Below are 23140 nucleotides of genomic sequence, written 5' to 3'. Positions count from 1 at the left end.
TTCATTATAGAAATCAGGTCACACCTGGAGGATGGGGAGGTGTCCCAAATAGGTCCAGCAGTGGACTTCAACACACCAACAGACAAAATGGATTTCTTTGTGGCTCGTAGAGCTTTCAGTGCATCAGTGATAGATTTTTAAACCTTCGTCCTATGTGCTTTTTGAGTATGACTGGAACTGGAATGCTGACAACATTCGACTGCAGTGTGCACCTAATTTAAGTTTGTAAAGTGAAGGTTCCCCTTTGTCTGTTCGGTCAACCTACGTTTGTAACACACTCTGTTCTGCACAGGTGTTGTAGCTCAGGAGATAGAGCAGGTCATCTACTAATTGGAACATTGGTGATCCCTGGCCGCTCCACTCTGCATGCCAAATATCCTCGGGTGAGATACTAACCCAAGGTTGCTCTGTGACGCATCCATCAGGGTGCGAATGTTAGAGAGAAAATACTTAAGCATAGAAAAAAGTGTTTGTTTGAATGAGGCATGTTGTATAAAGCGCTTTGAGTGCTCAGCTAGAGCAGAAAAGCGCTATAGAAGAACCAAATCCATTTACCATTTTTCACATTCACACTTCTGAACAGAAAAAAGTGTTTTTTTCTGGCATTTTTCAGTCATGTACTTCATGGAAAAGTCTTTAAATCAGCATTTTGACCTTTTAAGTGACTGAAATCAGTGTCTGCCTGGCAGATGGCTTACAAACTTTAGGGTTTGGTGCGGGTGCATACACCTGTTAATGCTCACCTGTTTTGCTCCCATGGACTCAAACATCTTCTCCAAAAGGACTCTCATCTGCTGGATGTTGTTCATCAGCACGCACGGCTGGAGGAAGATAAATCAGGGAGGCAGCGTTTGTAAGCAGACCAAACATAAATGATGAATTTTAAAAAAGAGGAAAAGTCAAGAATATAAAATGAAAGTAGATTAGCAAGATAAAAGGGTGATGACAGGAAAATTAAAGACTGAAGTTAGATGAGTAAGTAGCAACCACTGAAATATTAATCCACTCCAAAGAGAGTTTACTAGCTTTCAAAGTGTCTCCCTCCAAATCAGAGATGAGCCCCGAGGGAGGTGTTGTGGTAGCAGAGTGGTGACGCAGCAGTACTCACTATCTTCTCCTTCTCACAGTAGGAGGGAAAGCTCTTGGCCAGCAGAGCAGAGTACTGCAGGAGCACTTTGGTGATCGTCTGTGGAAACAAGATAACACTCACATAAGACATGCTTTCCCTGGGATCCTCTGGAGTGAAGAGTGACGCTGAACACTGATGTTTAGCCTTTTAGTCTGGCGAGCTGAGAGCACTGCTGTTTGAACTCAGGTAGCATCAGACACTCGCACTGTGCTAACTGAAAATGTCAGTCTGTCTGCCTTAAAGAGCTGCGTGTAGTTTCAGGACAACACGAGCTAATCTAATGTTAAAGACAATAAAGAAGATGCCTCATTGTGTTTGACTCATTTACCTTTTACTCATTGATGACACTTAACTGTTGTCACACCGGATATGTGTAAGTCATGGAAATCTGAGCTAATGCAGAAGCTTCTAGTGAGAAGCCAAATGTCATATTTTGCGTGATTAGCCGTTAAACAGTCTTCACGGCGCCCGCTTCATAATAACACTACATCTGTGTGATGTCTTTCATGAGCCCACCTGAGAATAGCTGCCACCAGTAGGCTCCGCCCAAGCACCGGAAAGTCACTCACACTGCACTGCATTGTGATATTTTGCATGCCAATATTGTATTGATACAGGAACACCAAATATTAATATCTTATTATATAATTTGCAAATATAAATGAAACAATGTGTCAGAGTTCATGTGACATTGTGTGATGCACACAGTGCCGTCAGCTGTTGGAAGATCTTGCAGAAAATCGCTGCTCATTAATCAGAGACGTAAAGAAGCACTCTTCCTCTGTTTAAGCACTTTTAAAATGTGTGCAGTTGTCAATCACTGGCCTCACTGCATGTTTCTTGTTTTGTTATCGCATCCTTTATATGAGAAAACACATAATAATCAAAGGAAAGACATGAGATTTGCATGAGCTTTATACTCTTCAGCACACAGCTGGATTCTGTAATGTGCTCGTTGAAGACGCCCTGCATGAATAAAAGCTGAAAAAATATTTCTAGAAGAAGTGAAGAAAACATTTATAATGTCCAGCCAGCAAACTGGTTGCTTTTTGATGGGAAACAAAGAATGACATGTTTGCTTGCAATAAAAACTCAACAGGGCACTTTTAAATAAATCACAGAGTTAATTTGTCATCATCACAGTGGTAACTTGTGCCTCACAGCACCGTGGGCTCACTGTGAGAGATTTCCCTACTTTCTGCTGACTCAGCAAGATTACAAACTATTGCATTAAACATGCAGCTTGATAGCTGCCTGCACTGCTTAGTGCGGCTTTATATCACTCAAGTTCTGCAGCCATCTCTTTTTCCTCACACTTTTAAAAACAAACTAATTATTGTTTCTTGCATAGGAAAGCAGAACAATGTGAAACTGGAGGGTGACAAAGAGATGAAGAAGAAATAAAGGCAGACGTAGACGGAAAAGTAGGAACACAAAAGACAAGAGTCCCAGGATTGATGGGATGGGTAGAGATGAAAAGACTCAGGAGGAGATTAACATGAGCGGAGCGGCACAAAATGAAAAGCAAGTCAAGGGTCGGGGACAGAGAGATGGACAGCTCAGAGTGATGGCTTACATTAGCCTTTCTTTATTTAATGAGTCCCGTATCGATCGAGCCATAACACCAGACGCGCGCACACACAGTTTCTCTGCAGAGGTTTGTTAGATTGAACGGCTCTGCTTAAAAGGACCTGCCTTAAATTACATTTCAAGAAAAAACATAACCCTACACTTTATGCCCTGTTTGTATGTTTTACAGAGAAATACCTGAAACTCGTTAGTGAGTTAGAAATGATTCAAGAGACTGAACAAAGAAGACTCGAGTAAAGACCTGAGTAGGAGTCATGGTCTAAAGCTGCACCGAGCAGGAACTTTCAGGTAAAGAATCTCACCTCTGCACCACTGATGGATACAGTCATGAAAAACTTACTCCAAACAAACAACTGCATACCAGAGTCACATGCTAGTAAAGATATAGACATGAAATTCTTTAAGTGCAAGAAAATTCTGATCTCAAAGCCTTCTGCATACAATTTTCCTCCTCATGTCTACATTTATACAACCTCTTGCCTTTGTATGATGTATCGGGGATGGCTGGAGCTAAACCAGCTAATATTTCTGTCTTGAAATCACTCAGAAACAATTCAATTTTACTAGATTATAAAAGGAGGAAACGGTCTTCTAAAAAGGCTGATGCTTTTGAATAGAGTCAGATGATCTTCTCGATTAACTGATCAATCCACGCTACCCACTATCCCACTTTAACTTGTCCAAATATCCAAAACAGAAAATGTGTGTGTTATGAGCAGTGAGGTGCAGGGAAATTCAAATATTTAAAAGGATATAGCAAATATGAAGTTTTTTCACACTGCATCTCTGAGCATGAGAGAACAGTCGCTGTTGAACCTGTGAGCTTCCTAAGTCTGTGCTATATCAGATTACACTAAAGTGCAAATAGTGCAGCAAATATTCTGGTTTCACTCTGAGCTAGTGGTCATCATCTCTACGTATTTCCCCAAGTGCAAGCGTGCCCGAAGTGAACCGACTCTGCTGCTGCAATACTCCAGAAATGTACAGAAACCTATTAGAAGGGCTTCCCCTTTGAGAAATTACTGAGGAAAATTATAGAAAAAACACTTTTAGCTCATTATCTGGATTTAATTAAACAGAAATATTCTGTTAATTTAGAGTAAATTATGTTTACTCTTGTTTAAACTTCATTTCTGTCAGTAGTTTATTATCCAGTTATGACAGGCCATGCTCGATGTTTTATAAACTGACAAAAATTCAGTTTTTCTGCTTTTCTTCTTTTGCAGTTTTCACATTTTCAAACTGGGCCTCATTAGAACCATCGGTGGGATGATTCTGGCCTCACTGGCTGCATGCGTGATACGTGAGTATTTTTGTAAAGCGCTCTCTTAAAGAGTAACCTGACCTATCAACAGTAGTTCTTGGAAAGCAAAAGGATGTTTTAATATGCTCCTAATGTGAGACATGGTCTCTGCATATGTTCGCGTTTAGCCAGCAGAAAACAGAGAAATGAATAAAAAACTAAGATGCTGTCAGATCTGAGATGTTTTTCAGTGTTGCAGAGACCAAAGTTACAAAATGGGCTCTAAACAAAGGCACGGGGCTCACCTTGGCAAAGCGTCTGTTATAATGTGCCACCACCGTGGGGTTAGGGCAGTCCAGTTTCTTGATAATCTCAAAGCTCTGATTGAGCTGAGTGAAGATGTCCACCACCGAGCTGGAGAACAGAACATGCTCAGATGTCTGTTGAAACTGCACACAGAGGAACAAGAGGACATTTTTTTACTTTGACACAAATAAAACAAACAAACAGTCTCCCTACGCTGTGTTCCTCCTTGCTGACTCGTACGTCCTCCCCTTCTCTCATTTAATGTACCGTATTCTTCAAATACTAATATTAAACCTACATCCCTTTTCGATGTATTGCTCTTTTGCATCTTATATACTCCACAAAAGGTTCAGCTCCAACATCACATCCACCTGCAACTATGTAACCTCTATGCTCCATTTTTACCACTTTCTTAATGATTTTTATGAGTCAAGATAAAATGAGAAAAAACGTATCTAAACGTTTTCAAAGGAGCTTGCAAAGAAAAGCGTCTGGACTTCTTTAAGTTGCTTGAAGACGTTTCACCTCTCATCCGAGAAGCTTCTTCAGTTCTAAGGTCAAATGGTGGAGAGTCCCAGATATAAACCTAGTGGGAATAACCCACTAGGTTTATATCCTTTGACTACGATGACCTGGATGACTGAGAACCTTCACAGACATATATAAATGTTTAATCTTTCGATGTTTGAAAATGCACATGCAGGCCAAGCCGTGTGAGCATGACTGAAAATAACCACCTGCTCAGGCCACAAAAAGGGCCAAACCTCCTTTAGGACACACAATAGCTGTCTTAGCACAATAAACCAACAAATAGGACGGCAGAGTGCAGCTTGGGGACCAACAGGAGGCAGACAAACACTTGTTCATCATTCTTCTAATCTACGAAAAGTTGTCCAAAAGCAGAAGGAACCAAAGGGAGAATTTGAGCAAAAGGTCACGAGTCTGAAGCGGTCTTTTATTCTGTCATTACTGCAGAAAGCTTTCCTTTTTACTGCATCGTTTTTCTACTGCGGTTGCACTCTGGTGCCATGACAACAACATGATCAACAACTCTTCCTCTGTGCTCTCAGCTGCTGGGCGCATCAAGCACAATCAGGTTGTATCTGTTATGTGATATTAGATGTGCTTGTGCTGTTTTGTAGGTTTATTTTAACAACAGCCAGACAATATATATTTTAAATCACAGGCACAACCTGCAACAGAAATGCTCACATTTTAGCAGCTTTCATGCGATCTTTTATCAGGATGTCTGAAACTTCTGGAGTCATTTATATTTGTGCTTTTTTATTTTTAGGATGTGCGTCACCTTCCACTTTGCATCTCACATCCCCTCCTCTGCCTCATGTAAGCACTGTGACCTCAGCAGTGTCCAAATGGCAAGAAAACATAAATTTATCACATTTAGGCAAACCTTGTAAAGTAATATCGCTCATAATGGACGAGATCACAAACATAACGTTTCATTTTCACTAAGCGAGAAGCCAGCAAATCGTTCCCGTTTCCCATGATTCAATTCTGATTCAATTTACAGGAAATACAGAAACGTTCACTGAAACTTTATAGAGTGAAATTATACATTTTCTTCAAAGAGGACAGTTTTTGATGCTCGGATAACGACGTTGTTGAAACTGACAAGAAAAACAAGGAATGCATAACTAAAAATCTCTCTTTTTTATTACACGCGGAGACGTACGCATACCTTTATTTAGAAAGCGTAGCCATGACGTTCATAATGTCCGCACATCATCAGTTCACATGGCTTCACTAGCAATAACATCTCCTCCCACCAGCTCCCCACAAATAAACAGGAGTGCCAAATGTGTTTATCGAGAGGCACACCTGAATAAAGGCTGGAACCCACGTGTACGCTGTGCCGGTGCTCAGCCCAGATACTCGAATGTGCCCGAAGCCTCAGCGCTTTGACTTTCAGCTAAGGACAGTGTGGGAGATCTCTAAGGGACCGGGGGCTGACAGTGAGGCTTGACACAACGAAACCGTGTAAGGCTACGAGCTCTGACGTAAGCCTTTGTTCAAAAACAGCAGCAACAAAAATAATACGGTTGGTTTTGCAGCCCAGACTGATAAAACTAGAGCACACACACATCTGATTTTTGACCATGATCATCACGACAATGACGTGGAAAAAAAAAGATCAGGATCAGAGCTGCAAGATGACGTTTTTGTCTCGCTTTTTATGCATCCACAGATTATTAAACAGTTTGTGCTTTAAAAAAAATATTCATCCACTTAACAAAAAGTCAAAAATGATGCTGGTAAAACACTGGTTTATGTTTACATAATCAATGGGCTTTTTAGCCAGATCAGCCCATCACAGCCAGCCTGCTGATACTCCACCACCCCCACCCCGAAGATTTCTTCAAACATGACATGAAATGAGCTCTTCTGGATTAAAATCCTGTGTTTGACCGAGCACTACCTCCTCTTCCCTGCGTACGTCTTCATTCAGACTCTAACAGAGAGCTCTGACGATAAACTTGTTGCTTATTCAAAGGAGTCTGTGACACTTTTGTTTTGCTCACGATGACGTGACAACTTTCAGCAAACAGAATAATTTCTCCCGAGTCTCTGACTCACCCCTTCTCTCTTGTCTCTCTCCAGCGCTCCATGCATAAACTCCATGGATACCTCCTCGTTCTCAGCGAGCCAGGCAAGGACAAACTGGAGAAACCATCTGAAGGAATAATAGGAAACAGACAAAGCTAAACAAAGTTTAATCTTCTCTTTGACAGCCTGAAAAACTGGAACGTTTGCAGATTGAAAACGTTTTCAAAGCTCAGCGGTCCAAAATTCATTTCATTGCAGTTCTAATTTACCTGATTTGTTTGGCGTTTTATATTTTACATCCACATGTTATAGTTTGTAGAACAGAAATATTTAAGTGTAAAAACATCTTGTGCCTTTGTATTAAAAGGTCATTTCTCCGTGAACCTATTGAATTTTGGTTATCTAAACTGTGAAACAGAGCAAAGGCCTTGGGAAAAAAATGTGCTCGCTGATAACTCTTCTGGCTAATGTTATTATTCCTCCATATTTCTAGTGTCAAAACCCAGAGAGAAATGCTTCGAGTGTGTTTGGTATGCAACATCACACCAAATCTAATTGGAAAGTCAGAAAAATCAATCAACAAGAGCTCTCCTTTGTCTGAAGGAGAAATAATGAGAGAGAAAACACGGTCTCACGCAGGGTATTCTGGCACAGCGTCGTTGAAGGCAGGCAGCTCCTTAACGTACTCGTTGTACAGCCACTTGACCTTAAAGTGCAGGTTCATGTAGTCAGCAGTCTTACAGAGCTTATGCTTCTCATGTTCTGCAAAAAACAACAGCCACAACAGCCAAAGTAAAGACAGGTTTAAAATCTATGAGGATTTTGATACACATCTACTGCGGATGTGGTGCCTGTTATCGGACCCGGAGTTAGCAACATCCCCCAAAAACCCGAAGAGGAGAGTCCTGGCCCCTAGCCCTGCCAGTGTAGCAGAAATGATGAGGATGATGATGCAGCAGCAGCCGTTCTTCTCTGCGTGAGTAGCTTAATGTTGTTCGTGTGTAATTTACGTTGAGTAGGCTAACCACGTTATTACATTAATGCATGTAAGGTGAACTAGCAAACACCATCATAGCTACATGCAGCTGTCTTCTTGTTTGATGGCAGATGCTCCCTTCACCCTGGCCAAAAAGGCTAAAATGACCAAAGAAAAAGTGGAAAACAGTTAAACATGAGAGGTTTTTGGACAAAGTTTGTGTTTTTTCCATTGATTAAGCACTGCTTCCAGCCAAGAGTGATACCATATATGCCCCATAGCTGCAGAAAAGGCTAACATTGTTATCTTTTTACAAAAAAACAGCTGAACATGAGAGGTTTTTGGACAAAGTTGAGCACCGTTTGAGCACCGGCACCGTTTCAAAAGTACCGGTTTGGCACCGGTATCGGATAAAACCTAAACGATACCCATCCCTAGTCCTCACACTGATTATGTTACAGATCATTTGATAACATGTTGAACATTAATAATTATACCAGTATTATAAACTGTTATAAGCTGTTTTTGAGGTAACCAGGTTGAACGTGGAGATGCCTGCTTTTTTCATATCAACACTTTTTACCATTAAACAAAACTCCAATACTCAAACTGCTACACATGTGTAATACGTCCACTAGGCTAATAGTTTGGTTTTCACGATTGCAAGTTGATGCAGTCGTTTTTCTCCGTTATTGTCTCACTCCTAAAAAAAATTGATAAATTATACAGAGAAACAACATCTGCATCATTTATGAAGAAGGATGTACACACATAGATAGAATAAAGGGAGAATGTTTGTTCTAATTTAATTAAGTAAAAGATAAATGCAGTTAAATAAGTTTTACTGGTGCAAAAAAAAAAAACCCTTAGGAAACTACTGAAGACAAAAGAAATGCGTACATGCACACTCATCACACACACACTCTTACCAGCGTAGAAGTCAACTTTGCGGATACGAAATGTAGCGGGAGCTGAGATGGCAACAGAAATATGACAAAAGCAATAAGAATAGAAACTGAAAGAGAAGCAAGTTTGTGGCAGCAATAACTGAGATGAGAACGGCTTCAGAAAAACATGTTAGAAGAAAAATACTAGAGGAGCTGGAAAGTACACTACGCACAAAACAGAAGGCTGGAAAACCAGCCACCAGTCAAATTTGCTACTAAAATCTACTTTTTCGCAAGTTTCCTCTTTGTTGCTGTGAAACAACTACAAAACTAAAAACAAATCATCTAAACTCAACACACAGGGTCACAGCCAAGCTTTAAACACCTGCTCAGGCGATATGTTTTAGGACACTAGCTTTTACAGTTTCTACAAGTCTGACGTGAGACATGATCAAAAGTCAGAATACTGAGCAGCTAAGCAGATCTCAGCTGACTGTTAGGTAGCGAAGTTAGCTCGTTATGATGACTAACCTATATGCACTTATCTTGAAAGAACCCAACTAGAGTCCACACATTTCTAAAGTGGAGGCTCCTGGGAAATCACTGATGTTATAAAAATATCAATAATTCAGCTCTAAAAATGTTAAACACTAACACCTGCTTCCTGTATTTTCCCCTTATCAGCAACAGTCTCAGAACTTTGCACACACTTTTATTTGATATTACAATGAACATTCTTACTCTCTGATGCTTACTGTCAGTGTGTTTTAGCTCAGTGCTGAGAGGTTTGAACAAGTTTTTATAGAAATGGTCTCAGGAGATGTTTAACCCTATTCTGGAATCCCGATTACTGACTTTTCTGACTGTATCTCCATATTTTTATCTCTAATCTCACCATTTTTCCAGTGGTAGTGGTCAATCTTATCCAACACTGAAGGAGATGATGGATTGAAGAAAAGACAGTGTGAATGCAGAAGGGAAGAAGGAGGAGTTGGTTTCTCTGAGATGTCTCTGTCACACACACACATATACTGTCCAAGTATGCAAAGATATAGTCTTACCCTCTAGGGCATATTTCATGTCTTGAGCGAAGAGCATCCACATGACCTCTGCGCTGACTTTACCCACATTGAGCTCTTGAGGAAACCTGGAGGAATAAAGAAGTAAGACAGTAAAAATACTCGTTACTCTGCAAGTAATGGGGGTCACTGCAGCCCCTTTCCCTTCCAGTGTAACTGGAATCTGAAGGATTTTTGGAAATGTTGTTAAATGTTACCCTTTAAACTTGTCTTGATCATCTGGTTGGCTGCTGTTACTTTGCTTATGCTTCACTGAGCCCAAACATTATACGATTGGGGGTTTATCCAGGATATCATTTAATATCTTAACTTGAACACAATATCTGTGTTAAGCTCTAATCTAAGCTAACAACTGACCAAAAAATAGTTATTTGAGTTTAGTAGCACACACAGATCCCACTGTCTGGTTTTTAAAACCTGTTTGTTTTATCATCATCATCATTTATGCATATAGCACTTTAAAAACACACCTGGCAGACCAAAGTGCTGAACAATACAAATATAAATATAGGAATAAAATAGCAAAAACCAGACAGAGCAATAAAATTAATAAAAATGTCAGTTACCCACAGAGTTAAAAGCCAGGGAATAAAAATAGGTTTTTAATCAGGACTTAAAAACTGGCACTGATGTAGTTTGTCTAATATGGAGAGGAAGGTTATTCCAAAGCATCAGAGCTGCAACAGAGAACGCTCGGTCTCCTCCAAGTTTCAGCTGTGACTTAGGGACTGAAAGCAGCAGCTGCTCAGCTGACCGAAGCGAACGAATGGGGACGTGGGGCTTCAACAAGTCAGACAAATAAACAGGTGCCAGACCATTTAGAGATTTTAAAACCAATAAATGAACTTTAAAACGGATCCTAAATTCAACTGGAAGCCAATGTAGAGAAGCCAAAACCAGAGCGATGTGGTCGACTTTCCTTCTGCCACTTAAAAATCGTGCCGCAGCATTTTGCACTAGTTGCAAGCGCGCAATTGTTTTATGTTGTTAACTTTTAAACCTTATTGATCAAAAGCTCTGGTTCAACCCTGGCCATGTTGGTTTTTTTAAATGTTACTTCCATTGATCTATAGCAAACCAGAAGTAGATTTACTGGGACTTGTCCTGGTTTTGCAATGCCTGAAAAGATTCTATTGCAACGTACAAAGCTTTTGTGTTTTGGAGATTTTTTTTAATCTAGCACCTCCACAGACCACACAGTTTGCTCAACAATAAAAGTGTTATTTATTTTGTTATTATTTTTTTTATTAAAAAATACCTACCACCTTTAGTTCCTAGTTGATCTTTTATACTTCTATACTTTTGTAGTAAACAGTCTTGTTTTAGCTGTTTTCACTGCCTTAAGGCAAAACCTACTCAGGTTCTTATGTTTTTATCTTGTGTTAAGCACAATGAGCTTATGTATGAATAAAATGTACTATATGTCTTTAAACATTCATTACAATAGATATATAAGTTCAAAAATATAATACACTTGGTAGTTCTGCTCCATGAAGACAACTTCTGCAACAACACATTTCCCAGAATTAGAATATAGAAGACAAAAGGAAAACACTGACTGGTTAATGATGGGTGTGTACGAGTTCTTATCCTCCTCAATGATGGACACAATGAGTGTGATGAGTTTAGGCCAAAAGTCCAGATTCTGGATGCTTGGGCCCTGCTCTTCCGGTTGACTCTCCTCTTTCTTCTCCTCCTCTTCCTCCTCTTCTTCTTCATCCTCCTCCTCTTCATCATCATCTTCAGCTTCCTGACCCTCTGCTTTTTCCTTCTTCTTCTTCTTCTTTTTCTTGTCTGGCTCGGGCTGCATACGTGAAAAAGAATATGAAATAAAGGAAGAATTGACTTGCCTGACATGTTTCAGTTCTACACGGAAGCAGAAAACAAAACAAGTTCAGAAGTTTTCTTGACAGTTGAAATTTCGATGAATAATTTATCATAATATGACACATTTTAAAAAATGTTCTTGCTCCATATTTATGTGATAAGATTTTGTACACTCCATGAAGCTGAAAATAACACCATTAATACATATTTTTAATTTATTCAGGGACTCGAATGGTTTAATGACTTTAGACACACTGATACAAAAATCTTTCTTGGCAAGGTTAAAAATTTCCCTTGTTCTGGAAATATTTCTGTGGCTGCTACAGATAGGGGTTCATTAGAGCATCACTTAAACCAGGCTGCAGTGCAGATTAATGTGATTAATATTGCAATTTGAGGAGTTGATGTAAAAACTGAGAGTTAAATCTGGTGTTTGCTTTATTTAAATATTGTTAAATCAACCACAGAATAGGGAGAAACCACTGTAGTCACATGAAAAGTAACTCATAGATCTTTGTAACACTATACAACACTGGATAGTGATAGAGAGCAAACTACTGCTTTCTATCACTCTAACAGACATATTGTTTAGGGTTTGGTTGTAGCTGATGGGAAATACTGTTGTATTATCACTTCTCTCAGTCAAACATTTACAAATTTCCCAGAAGATGTATTGATCTGTTGTGGAAGCTTAAAACATGTCGATACTTAGCCACTCACTGCTTGGACGGCGGGTTGAAACTGGCGGTTGAAGAGCTCCAGACAGTTGTTAAAGATATACTCGTAGGTGGAGTTCAGGCAGGCCTTGACGCAATCTCGCACCACGTTGGCTGCACGGGGAGGACTCTGCAGTTCCAAGACCTGCATGAGACCGGGTATTGGAGTGGGAAGACAGAACACAGTGGGTGAATATCAATGTTATCATGTTATTAATCTAGAATATAAATTTGCCTGATAAAAAGCAGGACGCTATAATCTCCAGAGAGGGGACGTGGGGTGGCAGTGCAGTGTTTCTGTATAGTATACATTGTTACTGTATTTTACATTCTTTTCTTTATTTTACCAATGCTTTAAATTTTGTGTTTGCAGCTGCACCGTAGTACCAGCAAGAACTAATATAAGGCCCTTGCTGTTCCTAGCACTAGCCACAGAGAAGTGTAGCAGGAGGGACAGCCTTCCCAACAAGAGAGCGAGGAAGAGACAGAGGAAGGTGTAATTAACATGATAAGACAATAGATGGAAGGACATAATTGGAAGAGAGAGATTCAAGAAAAATAATTAGCTACTTTGACCATGCGCTACTGCTAACAGCTAAAGTATAGCTTTTAATTGTAGCATGCTGCACTACAGTGCAACTATGATGTCCTAATCCAACAGCAACCCAACCAACCTGATTACAAAGGGGAAAAAATGTATATTTCATATAAAGTGTATCAAAAACATCTATTTATCCATCCATCTACATAAGCTCTATAAACAAGCTAAAATCTATAAAATACATTTAATACTTTGAGTCAATACTTCATCATTAAAGGTATCTAACCTTATAATATAACAGCAGTGTTTTGTCTGTTTGGTTTTAGTGCTATGATATTAGTGATTATACACTATGAGCTGATTCTACCTTCATTCTGAAGAAAGTGATGCTGGTGAGAAGATCCACAGTAGATTTGAGGTCACTGAGGCGAGCCTTGCTGCTGGCTGGGAAGTTATTCTGCACATAAACACACACGAACACTTGGTTAATTATGTTTCTTCTAAAATGCATCAGCCTATTTAGGTCAGGCTCTTCTAGGCTCTTATATTCTGTAACTCTTGTTCATAATGGTGATGAAACTGTAACATTCATCGAATCAAGCACTCAATTGTATAACAAGCAAAACGTTTGGCTACAAATGGAAACCAATGCTATATTCACATATTTCTGTAGGTCCAGAATTAACTTAAAATAAAGAAAACGGACAACAGCTGGGTGATTTTTTTATTGTTATTTTTGGCAGGAAATAAGGAAACTGCCTTACAGCAGAAGGGGGTGAAATATGTAGTAAGTAGTCCGTGTAGTCTAGTTTGACTTCTGCCCTCTATCGTGTGCTATCTTGTGAACGACTGAATTAATACGACCGTATTCTCTGTTTGCAGTTAAGAAACTATTATCAGCAGCTGGAAGCTCTGACTCACTCTGTACATGGAGAGATCGATACGCAGGGAGTTGTGCAGCTGATCCAGGAGCTTCACAAAACGGTCTTTCTGTTGGGAAAAAGAAGGAGAAACTCAGATTCTTGTACTTCTGTCAAACAGTGAGGAAGACAGACATGAATGTCCTCAGTCTGTGTGTCTCTACTGAACATACTGTATACAGAATTTGAAAGCAGAAAAAGAAGAGATGTGGAGATAAAAGAATGATGCGTCTCACAAAAGTGTCAAAAAGGAGATGTGCTTTTTTCTATGCATGTGCAAAATACAAACTGAGCTGCATGAATATATTTGCAAGTTGGAAAGCGGGTTTGGCACTTTCTGGTACTTTGCACTTTATGACCTCTGCTGAATCGAGGAAAAAACTTGGACACAAAAATAGATTGGCATTTATATTAGGCTTTTTAATAAAAACATTTGACCATTTTTAAAACCACTTTATTCATTCACATATTCATGGATGATCCATATATCGCTCCTGTACTGCAGGAGCCAGGGATCATACCACTCACGCTGCTCTACCTAATGAGCCACAGCAACCACAGCAACAACCATTCAGGGACTTTCTCCTCTCTTGTTGAAAATACTTGAGACGTACAGTATAAGCAGTATAAGTACATAAATATAAGACTTCCTGTGCAGCCTGAGAGTACACGCAGAACTTGTTTGTGATCATCCTTTGAGATTCTTCAGCAGAATCAGAACTACAGGCAGAGTTTTCACCTGGTGAGCATAAAAGGGATCATCAGATACAATGTAGGAGATGACTGAGTAAACTTATTTGCAATGTGTAGTTACCACTCAGGGAGCAACGCATGCAGCGTGAGGCAGAATTCACGGGATGGTGAAAGTGCATATTTTCATTTTCCTGTTTCCTGAGATTTTTAAACTTTGTTGGGAGAAAGTTTCACATTAAATTCTCACAGGTGAGTTTGTTTGGCTGCACTTTTAAACAGACGCATCTGTTATTTCTCTTCTTTTGCATATCAGACAGCTACTCAAGACATATGTTCCACCCCTGCTGTGGACTACAGTGCGTTCTGGAGGATCATTCTGTTATTAGGTATTACCGAACCAACCAAGAGTAGAACTTACAAAATAAAACTGTTAGTGTTCAGCAGAGCTCTTTGGTGCTCTGCATCTTAGTTAAATACAGGAAGACATCTGGACGGGAACAGCCAGGAATCAAACCAGCCTGTGATCGATGGCCAGTCAGCCAGTACAGGCATCCCCAATGCTTATTTTTAATTTTTTCCCCTCTATCTTCCTTCATATGCTTTGGCACCAGAGATGTATTTACATGGAAAGGCAATAAAGCAACTTGAAACTGGGAGAGGGACAGAGTCCTCTGCTGTGCTGGGAGTCACGACGTGGCTGATAAACTGAGGAGGTGAAAATATTGAGTTTAATCGAGAGAAAATGAGGGGGCAGAAGAAAGAAGTGCAGGCTTTCTTGTTAGTCATTACAAATGATTAAAAAACCCAAACATTTATCTAACAGGTAAGGACAGAGGTGGATACTAAAATGGGTGCATTGCGATTGTGTAACGATTCTCAGTGTTTCGTGTCCTAAGAAAAGTAAACCCTCATGCTTGCATAACAGCTGAATTGTTAACATACTGCACAGGGTTTCCCTTTGTTTTAATCCTGGGGTGCAACGATGGACAATAGCCAACAATAACTGGCACAAATGAGCAATTAAAAAAATGTGACTATCTGTGCGTCCTGTGATGGCAGGAACAACGAAAACAGTTAATGACCATGTTTGAAACAGAGACCGATACACAGTGTGGTGCAGCTTTGTGAGTCACCGTTAAGAAAGTAAGAAGACAAGTTTGGTGATGAAGGAGAAAAGATGAAGGAGAGGGAGGAGGGAAATCCACTAACTAGTACAAGTACATACCCAAGATCAAATCTGACTTAAAAAGCTTCAGCTGCTAATATTATTTATTTACTATCCAAAACTCTGTGAAATAAACATTTTTTGTAACTTTTTTCCCCCTGTAACAAAGAGCTGTCGTCTACTTTTAAAACCACACCACTGAGCCATATGACACATCCCTTCATTACCAGGAACATTGTTTTTAGTCATTCCCACACAGACCCTCCCGCTGCTGTAAATACAGTTATTTGCTGGGGAAACTTGGATGCACCAATTTATCTGTGCAATACCATTAAAATAACCTAATTAAGACACCAAATACTGAACACACAAGAGCGCATTTTGTTTCTCCAAAATAGATTTTTCTCTAATTTAACATAAGGTCAGCGATCAGTCGGACGCTATTCAAATCATCTTTTAAAGCCATGGTTGCCAGGGTGCTGGAGCCTAAACCAGGGAAGGGAAGGCTCGAATTAAGGACCACTGCCTCGCTGCGGTGCACATTAATGACATCTGCTTATAGTAATCCTTATGATGATTAGATTTTGGAGTTTTATTATATTGGTGCTCCCCTGGATAAGCCTGAGGAAGTGTCTGAGGGGAAGGAGGTCTGGGCTTCTCTGCTTAGGTTGTTGCCCTGTGCCCCGGCCCTGGATAAATAAAAGCAAATGGAAGGACTGATGGATTAAATCTGCTGAAAGCAAGCAAATTAAACCAAAAAGTGCCAAATACATCAGGTCCTTGTGGCTATTTCCACAGATTTCCACAGATGAGTTAGTTCCCAAAGCTCCCATTTTAAAAGGTCCAACATTACAGAAGAGATGAACACGTTAATAGGTTGGTCCCTAAAGCTAATTTTGCCATTAGGTAGTGGCTGCTTCTGCTGACAGATCATAATCACAGAGGAGGCAGCAGCAGGCAGTCGTCTGCTAGGCTTCACCTCAACTAATTCAAGTTACTGAACCTGACCTCAACTGTGTCGGAGCCTTACTCTGAGGTCAGCTTCACTAAAAGCCTCTCTGAGAAGACCGTCCCACTGTTTTGGTGAGGGAATTCTAATATTTCAACATTTTAACACAAACAAATAAAACCCCAGCAGGTTTCTGTCTCTGTGTGTTGTAGCCAGCCTATAGAGACACCAAGCTATCCAAGCTACCACTGATCTCTGATCAACCTTCTCGTACAGCTGTAACCAGCCTAGAACCTTAACTTAAAGTGATGAACATGCCAAATGTCACCGCTTTGATTGTGTGAAACACCAGAAACACTTTTAACCTAAAAAGCATGAAAAAAGGACAAATCTTAGTTTTGACCTTTAAAACATCCCACCGTCCCCATGGTGTCCTTCCCCAGAGCAAACCCATCTTTGTCCACCACACTCGCCGCTCGTCCTCTCTTGGTAATGATTATAATGAACACCTTGTTATTGTAGCTCCTCCCCACATGCTGACACCTTCCTGTCCTCTGCTCCTGTCATAAGTTTTTCTGATGAAAACAAACATATGATACATATATGTAATACATTTGCATTGTATTCCATATTCTTAGAAGACGGCCGTGTCAGCCACTGTGATATTAAGGATTTTCTGTAATTTGTATTATGACTGAAACTGTATTGACTAGATTTGGCGAGCCTGTTTTTTCTTAGATCACTATTATTGCTCGTCTTGTTCTGGGGTCCTGTGAGACATTCAGGTGGTGCTGCTCAGCTGGAGACCTGTAGATGCTTTGCTTTTACTTTGAGTTCTCCTGTTTTTGCTTATTTATTTATTATTTACTTTAAATGCAGATATTTAACTTTAAACTTGTAACACTGTAATGGTGTGACGTCTTGGGGAAGTTTTCCTTGACAAAGAGACGTTAACTTCCTGGTTAAATAAATGTTAAATAAAGAAATGACACTTCTGTGTAATCAGATATGGAATAACAGCACGGTTTAGAGATCTCTCAGTAACAGTGAGATGAAGGTTGCAGACAGCCATGAAAATCACAGCCACGACGCCCATCACAGTCCTGACTCTTTATTAACAGCAAGTGTTACAACGAGGGTTACTCTGTGCGACCCTGTACTCGCAATATGAACGGTTACCTTCTGTTAGAAGATAAAGAGCTTCTCTGTGTCTTGTTCAATCAGTGATCTGTACAGCAGTCTGTACTAACGAGGTCACGAGTGCAGCATAACAGTTATACTGATGTTTAGCGTTACTCAGATTGTGGTTTGTTGTGCTTTGCATGTATATGGTGGCTGTACTGTTTGGAACTTTTAAACTAGAAATTAGGGATGGGTACCGGTGTCCGGTGCCATGATGGCACCGGTTCTGACATAAACGGTAGTAACCAGACCGAAAAGCAGCGCACATTTCGGTGCTTTATTTCGGTGCTTTTTTTTCCTGAGCTGAGATACACTTCTAGCCAATCATTTTACGTTTCCGAGGATAGTAGGCGGGTCCAGGTACGTGCGTTCTTTTAGAGCAGAGCTACAGATTAAAAATGCCCAAGGCGAAGCGGTCAAAAGTCTGGCTGTACTTCACAGCAGAAGATGCAAACTCAGCAGCAACAAGTGCTTTAAGCTGATACTGTGATACTGTTAAAGGAGGTAACACCAAGAATCCGATGAAACACCTGGCAACGCATGGCGTTTTTTTTCAAAAGCCCAGAAATGCGCCGTATGATAGCTTGCTGCGAGACCTCACACCGAGCACATCTACTGCGGGTGTGGTGCCTGTTATCGGACCCGGAGTTTGCAACATCCCCCAAGAACCCGAAGAGGAGAGTCCTGGCCCCTAGCCCTGCCAGTGTAGCAGAAATGATGAGGATGATGATGCAGCAGCAGCCGTTCTTCTCTGCGTGAGTAGCTTCATGTTGTTCGTGTGTAATTTACGTTTAGTAGGCTAACCACTTTATTACATTAATGCATGTAAGGTGAACTAGCAAACATCACCATAGCTACATGCAGCTGTCTTCTTGTTTGATGGCAGATGCTCCCTTCACCCTGGCCAAAAAGGCTAAAATGACCAAAGAAAAAGTGGAAAACAGTTAAACATGAGAGGTTTAGGACAAAGTTTGTGTTTTTTCCATTGTTTAAGCACTGCTTCCAGCCAAGAGTGATACCATATATGCCCCATAGCTGCAGAAAAGGCTAACATTGTTATCTTTTTACAAAAAAACAGCTGAACATGAGAGGTTTTTGGACAAAGTGTGTGTTCTCCATTCTTTAAGCACCGGTTTGAGCACCGTTTGAGCACCGGCACCGTTTCAAAAGTACCGATTTGGCACCGGTATCGGATAAAACCTAAACGATACCCATCACTACTAGAAATACATTTCCTCTTTGGGATCAATATTCTATTCTATTGTATTCTATTCTATTCTATTCTCTCTACTGAACCCTTTTTCGTCCTGACCAGCAGACGGTGTCCTTCTTCTGCCTTCGACCGAATCTTGGGAGGTCTGAGAAAGTTTTGTGTAAAAACATTATTTTTGGTAACTTTATTACTAATGGGTTTAAACAAAGGGATCAATCTCAGCGTTATCTATATATGAACCCAAATCACATCCTTGTTTCCTCCTTCTGAAATTTCCCCACACATTAATGAAAACCGCTGCGAGCTGCTTTCAGCACCACAGCTTCTGCTTTTCCCGTGTGGAGCAGGTGCACGCTCACCACAAGCCAATAAAAGGCACCTTAAACAAGTTGCTGCAGGCAGATGACATCAAATTATCTTGGAAGGAAAGTGCTTGTATTGCTCTGGTCGTGCAAAGACTGTTGCCCAAAGCAGAAAAACACTTCAATAAGTCTACAAGCCAAACAGAAGTTGGTAACAAACCATGAATAATTCGACTGCCAGACACGCTCTCAGGCTTATTTAACCCTAGACAACCTGACGACCCATGTACAGACTACTCTGTGTCATGCTGTTAAAGCTCCGCCGGTCACCATTTTCAGATATAATGGAGGCTTGCCAGTGCACTTTACTTCTGTCTTATCATTTTGAAAGAGTTGCAGAGGAAAACTGAAAAAGGCTCTGCAATGATGAAAAGCCGGGACATTTGTTGACATGGCTGGAACTGATTGACAACATTTTATTTTTCCCTTTGGGCATTTATCTTCTGAACTACATGACTTTGGTTTAATAACACAAACAAACACACCGGGAAGTCACATCCTGTTCAAAAACTGTGGAACGATGATCTCACAGCACGTTTCCCTGTAAGGAATCAGTTTTATTTGTTTGCATATTGTAAGTAACTTTTGCACAATCAAGTCTTACTAATAAAACCAACATATTCAAGTGGTTTTCCTTTTTCTTCATTAAATACACACTAACAGCAGAGCCAATCCACAGAGAGCTTCTTCACCTTCAGCCAATTGGCTGCAATTCCCCTACAGGGCGCTCAAAAGATAACAGGAGCAAATGAAGATTAATTATTTACACCTGCTTCATGACAAAACAGACCACATTGATGGTGTTTTTAAAGTTCACAAACATCGCCCTGTTTATGTTTACTAAATAAAATGAAATATTAATAACGTTTGTTTTTGTCTGACCCATGAAATGGATACTTAACAGTAGTTCTTCCAGGAAAACTGCTGTTATATAGCTGTTATAAAGCCCATTTCTAACACACTGTGCTGACATCTACCTTCACAGTGCCTCTGCTCCCACTCACATCCAGCCACACTGAGGGTCTAAAATGGCCCCAAAATGACTCAGAAAAATCAGCTCCCCCCATGAAAGAACCACTTCAGAGGAGCGAATGTAAGTTTTGCCATTATCCAGTAAATTTGCAGATAAAACATTTTACACTCAGCTTACATGAACCTATTCAATTTCCCGTGACCTACTCCACTGCAAAAGTGCTTTTAAAGAGCAGGGATTGCTCATCAAGTTTGCTGCTGCTCCTTAGAGTTTCATTTTTTCTGATTAAAGTACTTGTCAAACAAGATATTCACAGCGTCTTCAACTTTACGGGCTGACGGCCGGCGAGATCCCAGGTCTGTATAACAGCTTGGGGGGCAAAGCCAAACAGGAGCACACTGCAGATGCTCAGTAATTGTTCCCCAGGAAAGTTGGTCTATGTGAAAGCGAGCAAACAAAAAAATCCAGCGAATCCTGTTCCCATTGACAGAATGTACAGCTTCACCCGCAAGAAACAGGTGGGAGGTGTGAGGCACCAGCATGTCTGTAGATATTTTTACCAGTCTAACACACACACACACACACACACCTGCTCTTCTCAACAATGGCATTAAAACTATCAGCTGATGACATGATTTCAGAGATGAATTACGGCAGAAGAAGACGGGAGGAACCGATCAATACGATGGTATCTGTTTCCAGACAGAAGCAGGGTCGGGTAGAGAAAATAGGAAAGAGAAGATGGAGACGACGACGTCTGGCCCGTGGATTATGTTTCAAAGATGACAGCGAGGGGGTCTGAGGGGGTCTGACACCGTGTAGTTCCCAGAGCACTTCCTCCTTTTTGCTTTCTTTGTATCGAATGGAAAGGCTCAAGTGAAGTCGTACAAATCAGAAAAGCACCTCATTGCCATGGCAACAGGTGCTTTTGGACTGGCTAAACATTCAAGGCAATAAATAAATAAATAAAAGTAATAAAATCCCAGGAAACGGAAGGTGGAGGTAAATAATGCCTAGGTTTTCAGAGTGCTGCGTATCTTAGAGGAAGCACAGCAGCACTGCAGAGGGCAGAAACACAAAAAAAGCTCCAGCAAATGAAAAGAGGGCAAAAGACACGAGTGTCACCGAGCAGATGGTTTATCAAGAGAAAAAAAACAAAATAAGAAAGTTAGTGGTGATTGTGGTTCAGTGTAAAACTACAAAAAAAGAAAGAAAATAAATAAACAGATCAAGTCGATGCAAATAATTAAACACAGCGACTCAATGATTTCAAGAAGATGTGACTCATTAATAAATGCATCTCTATCCTTTAAATATATATTATAAATCTGGATATACTAACCATAGCTGGGTATTCAGCAGTGACTGTGGAAACATGATGGGGCGAAAGCATCGTTCATTCAAAGCAAAGGTCACCAGCATGTCACGATCCCGGGTCATGTGACCCAGTGTTTTCAGTTTTAATATATTTTGATGTTGATGGTTCAAGTTCATTAGTTTATCTACGCTCATTTCTATTATGCTTAGGTTGCCGTCATAGTCCATTGTTTCTTAGACCTCTTTTTGTTGTCACCCCTGTGTTTACGTTTCCTATGTTTATTCTAATCAGCTGTTTCTCCATGTGTTTCCTGCTCATCTCCTGTGTGTGTTTTCACTCATTCCTCGTCGTCTGTTATTCTGCTATGCTCGTGGCAGGTTTTCCAGGATTTTCATGTACTTTTGCCAAGTCTTCACAGTTCAGGTTTTTCATGTTCACGCTCAAGGTTTTTTTATGTTTAGCATTAGTTCACCCAGTTTAGGCCAGTTTTTAGTTTTGCCTTGTTTTGTACAGTTGAAACCAGCCTTTAATAAATGGCTCACTTTCAGTTAACATTAAGTTTGTTTCCGCGCTTTGTTTTGTCTGCATTTGGGTCCTTTATTCTCCACTCCACACAGTCACTGTCACACAGCAGGAATCAAACCAGGGGGCAGTGAGATGCCCAGTGCTGGGCATACATGAACAGGACAGTTAATATTTTTATATTTTTATTACTACTACTAGTAGTAATAATAATCAGACATGAACCAGAAATGCGGGTAAAGTCCAAGACCACCTCCTCCAAAAAAAAAGAGCCCCTAGACATGGATCAGAATTGGTCTGCAATTATTTACTTGAGAAGATCGAGACCCATTTTTCTTAACCGCCCTTTTCATTTGATATGTACTTGAAGATGTAGACTTAATTTGAAACTTGGAATGGCAAAAAAAACCTATTAAATCTCGGAGGTCCTGTCTCAGCTTAGAAAGAAAAAACTCATCCAAATCCATCCACACAAACCATTTGGAGTCAAAGAAATGAACCAATTACACGCAGCCACTTTGGCTGAAGTACGAATGGTCACTAAAACACCTTTTATTCAGTCCCCAATGAGAAGGAAGCTGCAATTATATCAGCTTCAGCCAGCTAGTTTTGGAAAACTGAACACTGTATGTGCTCAGTCTCATAAGTAAAGCAGAGTTTGATATGATGACATATGTGCTTTACATTTGTGGTTGTCATATCAGTTTATTTGTGCTTCCTGTTCAGTAGCTTTAATGCCTTGTTAAATCTTTTTAAAGAAATGTATTTAAGCACTTTGATGAATTTAGATGAGTTAAATTAAGAACCTTCGTATTTATGTACGAAGCGAACATTTTAATAGAAAAACATTCATTGGTGCGAGTTGCAGAGACTCGACTGAATATTCCATGCACAAATTCAAACTTTAATATTTCGCCGCTGTGCATTAATTACTGTCAAGTCCTTCAAATATTACTGACGCCCTCTGTCATCAAACAGGGAAAG

At 40.2% G+C, this 23140-nt stretch overlaps 1 protein-coding gene across 2 annotated transcripts in view; it reads right to left on the bottom strand.

Annotated features, from left to right (window-relative positions):
• LOC101465195 (protein unc-13 homolog B) overlaps positions 1-23140 on the bottom strand; it is a 65977-nt gene that overhangs the window by 23247 nt on the left and 19590 nt on the right. The window contains exons 10-21 of one of the 2 annotated variants that reach the window (XM_076891198.1): positions 13781-13849; positions 13227-13316; positions 12323-12463; positions 11335-11579; positions 9758-9843; positions 9592-9627; positions 8739-8780; positions 7469-7595; positions 6864-6960; positions 4268-4411; positions 1109-1186; positions 744-821 (exon numbers count right to left, since the gene is read on the bottom strand). In XM_076891198.1, coding sequence (XP_076747313.1) covers positions 744-821; positions 1109-1186; positions 4268-4411; positions 6864-6960; positions 7469-7595; positions 8739-8780; positions 9592-9627; positions 9758-9843; positions 11335-11579; positions 12323-12463; positions 13227-13316; positions 13781-13849 — 1233 coding nt within the window. The remainder of the gene's footprint in view (positions 1-743; positions 822-1108; positions 1187-4267; positions 4412-6863; positions 6961-7468; positions 7596-8738; positions 8781-9591; positions 9628-9757; positions 9844-11334; positions 11580-12322; positions 12464-13226; positions 13317-13780; positions 13850-23140) is intronic. The other variant, XM_076891199.1, reaches the window with a different exon arrangement.

The sequence above is a fragment of the Maylandia zebra genome, linkage group LG12 (genome assembly GCF_041146795.1).
Source record: "Maylandia zebra isolate NMK-2024a linkage group LG12, Mzebra_GT3a, whole genome shotgun sequence".
NCBI lineage: Eukaryota > Metazoa > Chordata > Actinopteri > Cichliformes > Cichlidae > Maylandia > Maylandia zebra.
This window is presented reverse-complemented; position numbering and strand designations above follow the sequence as displayed.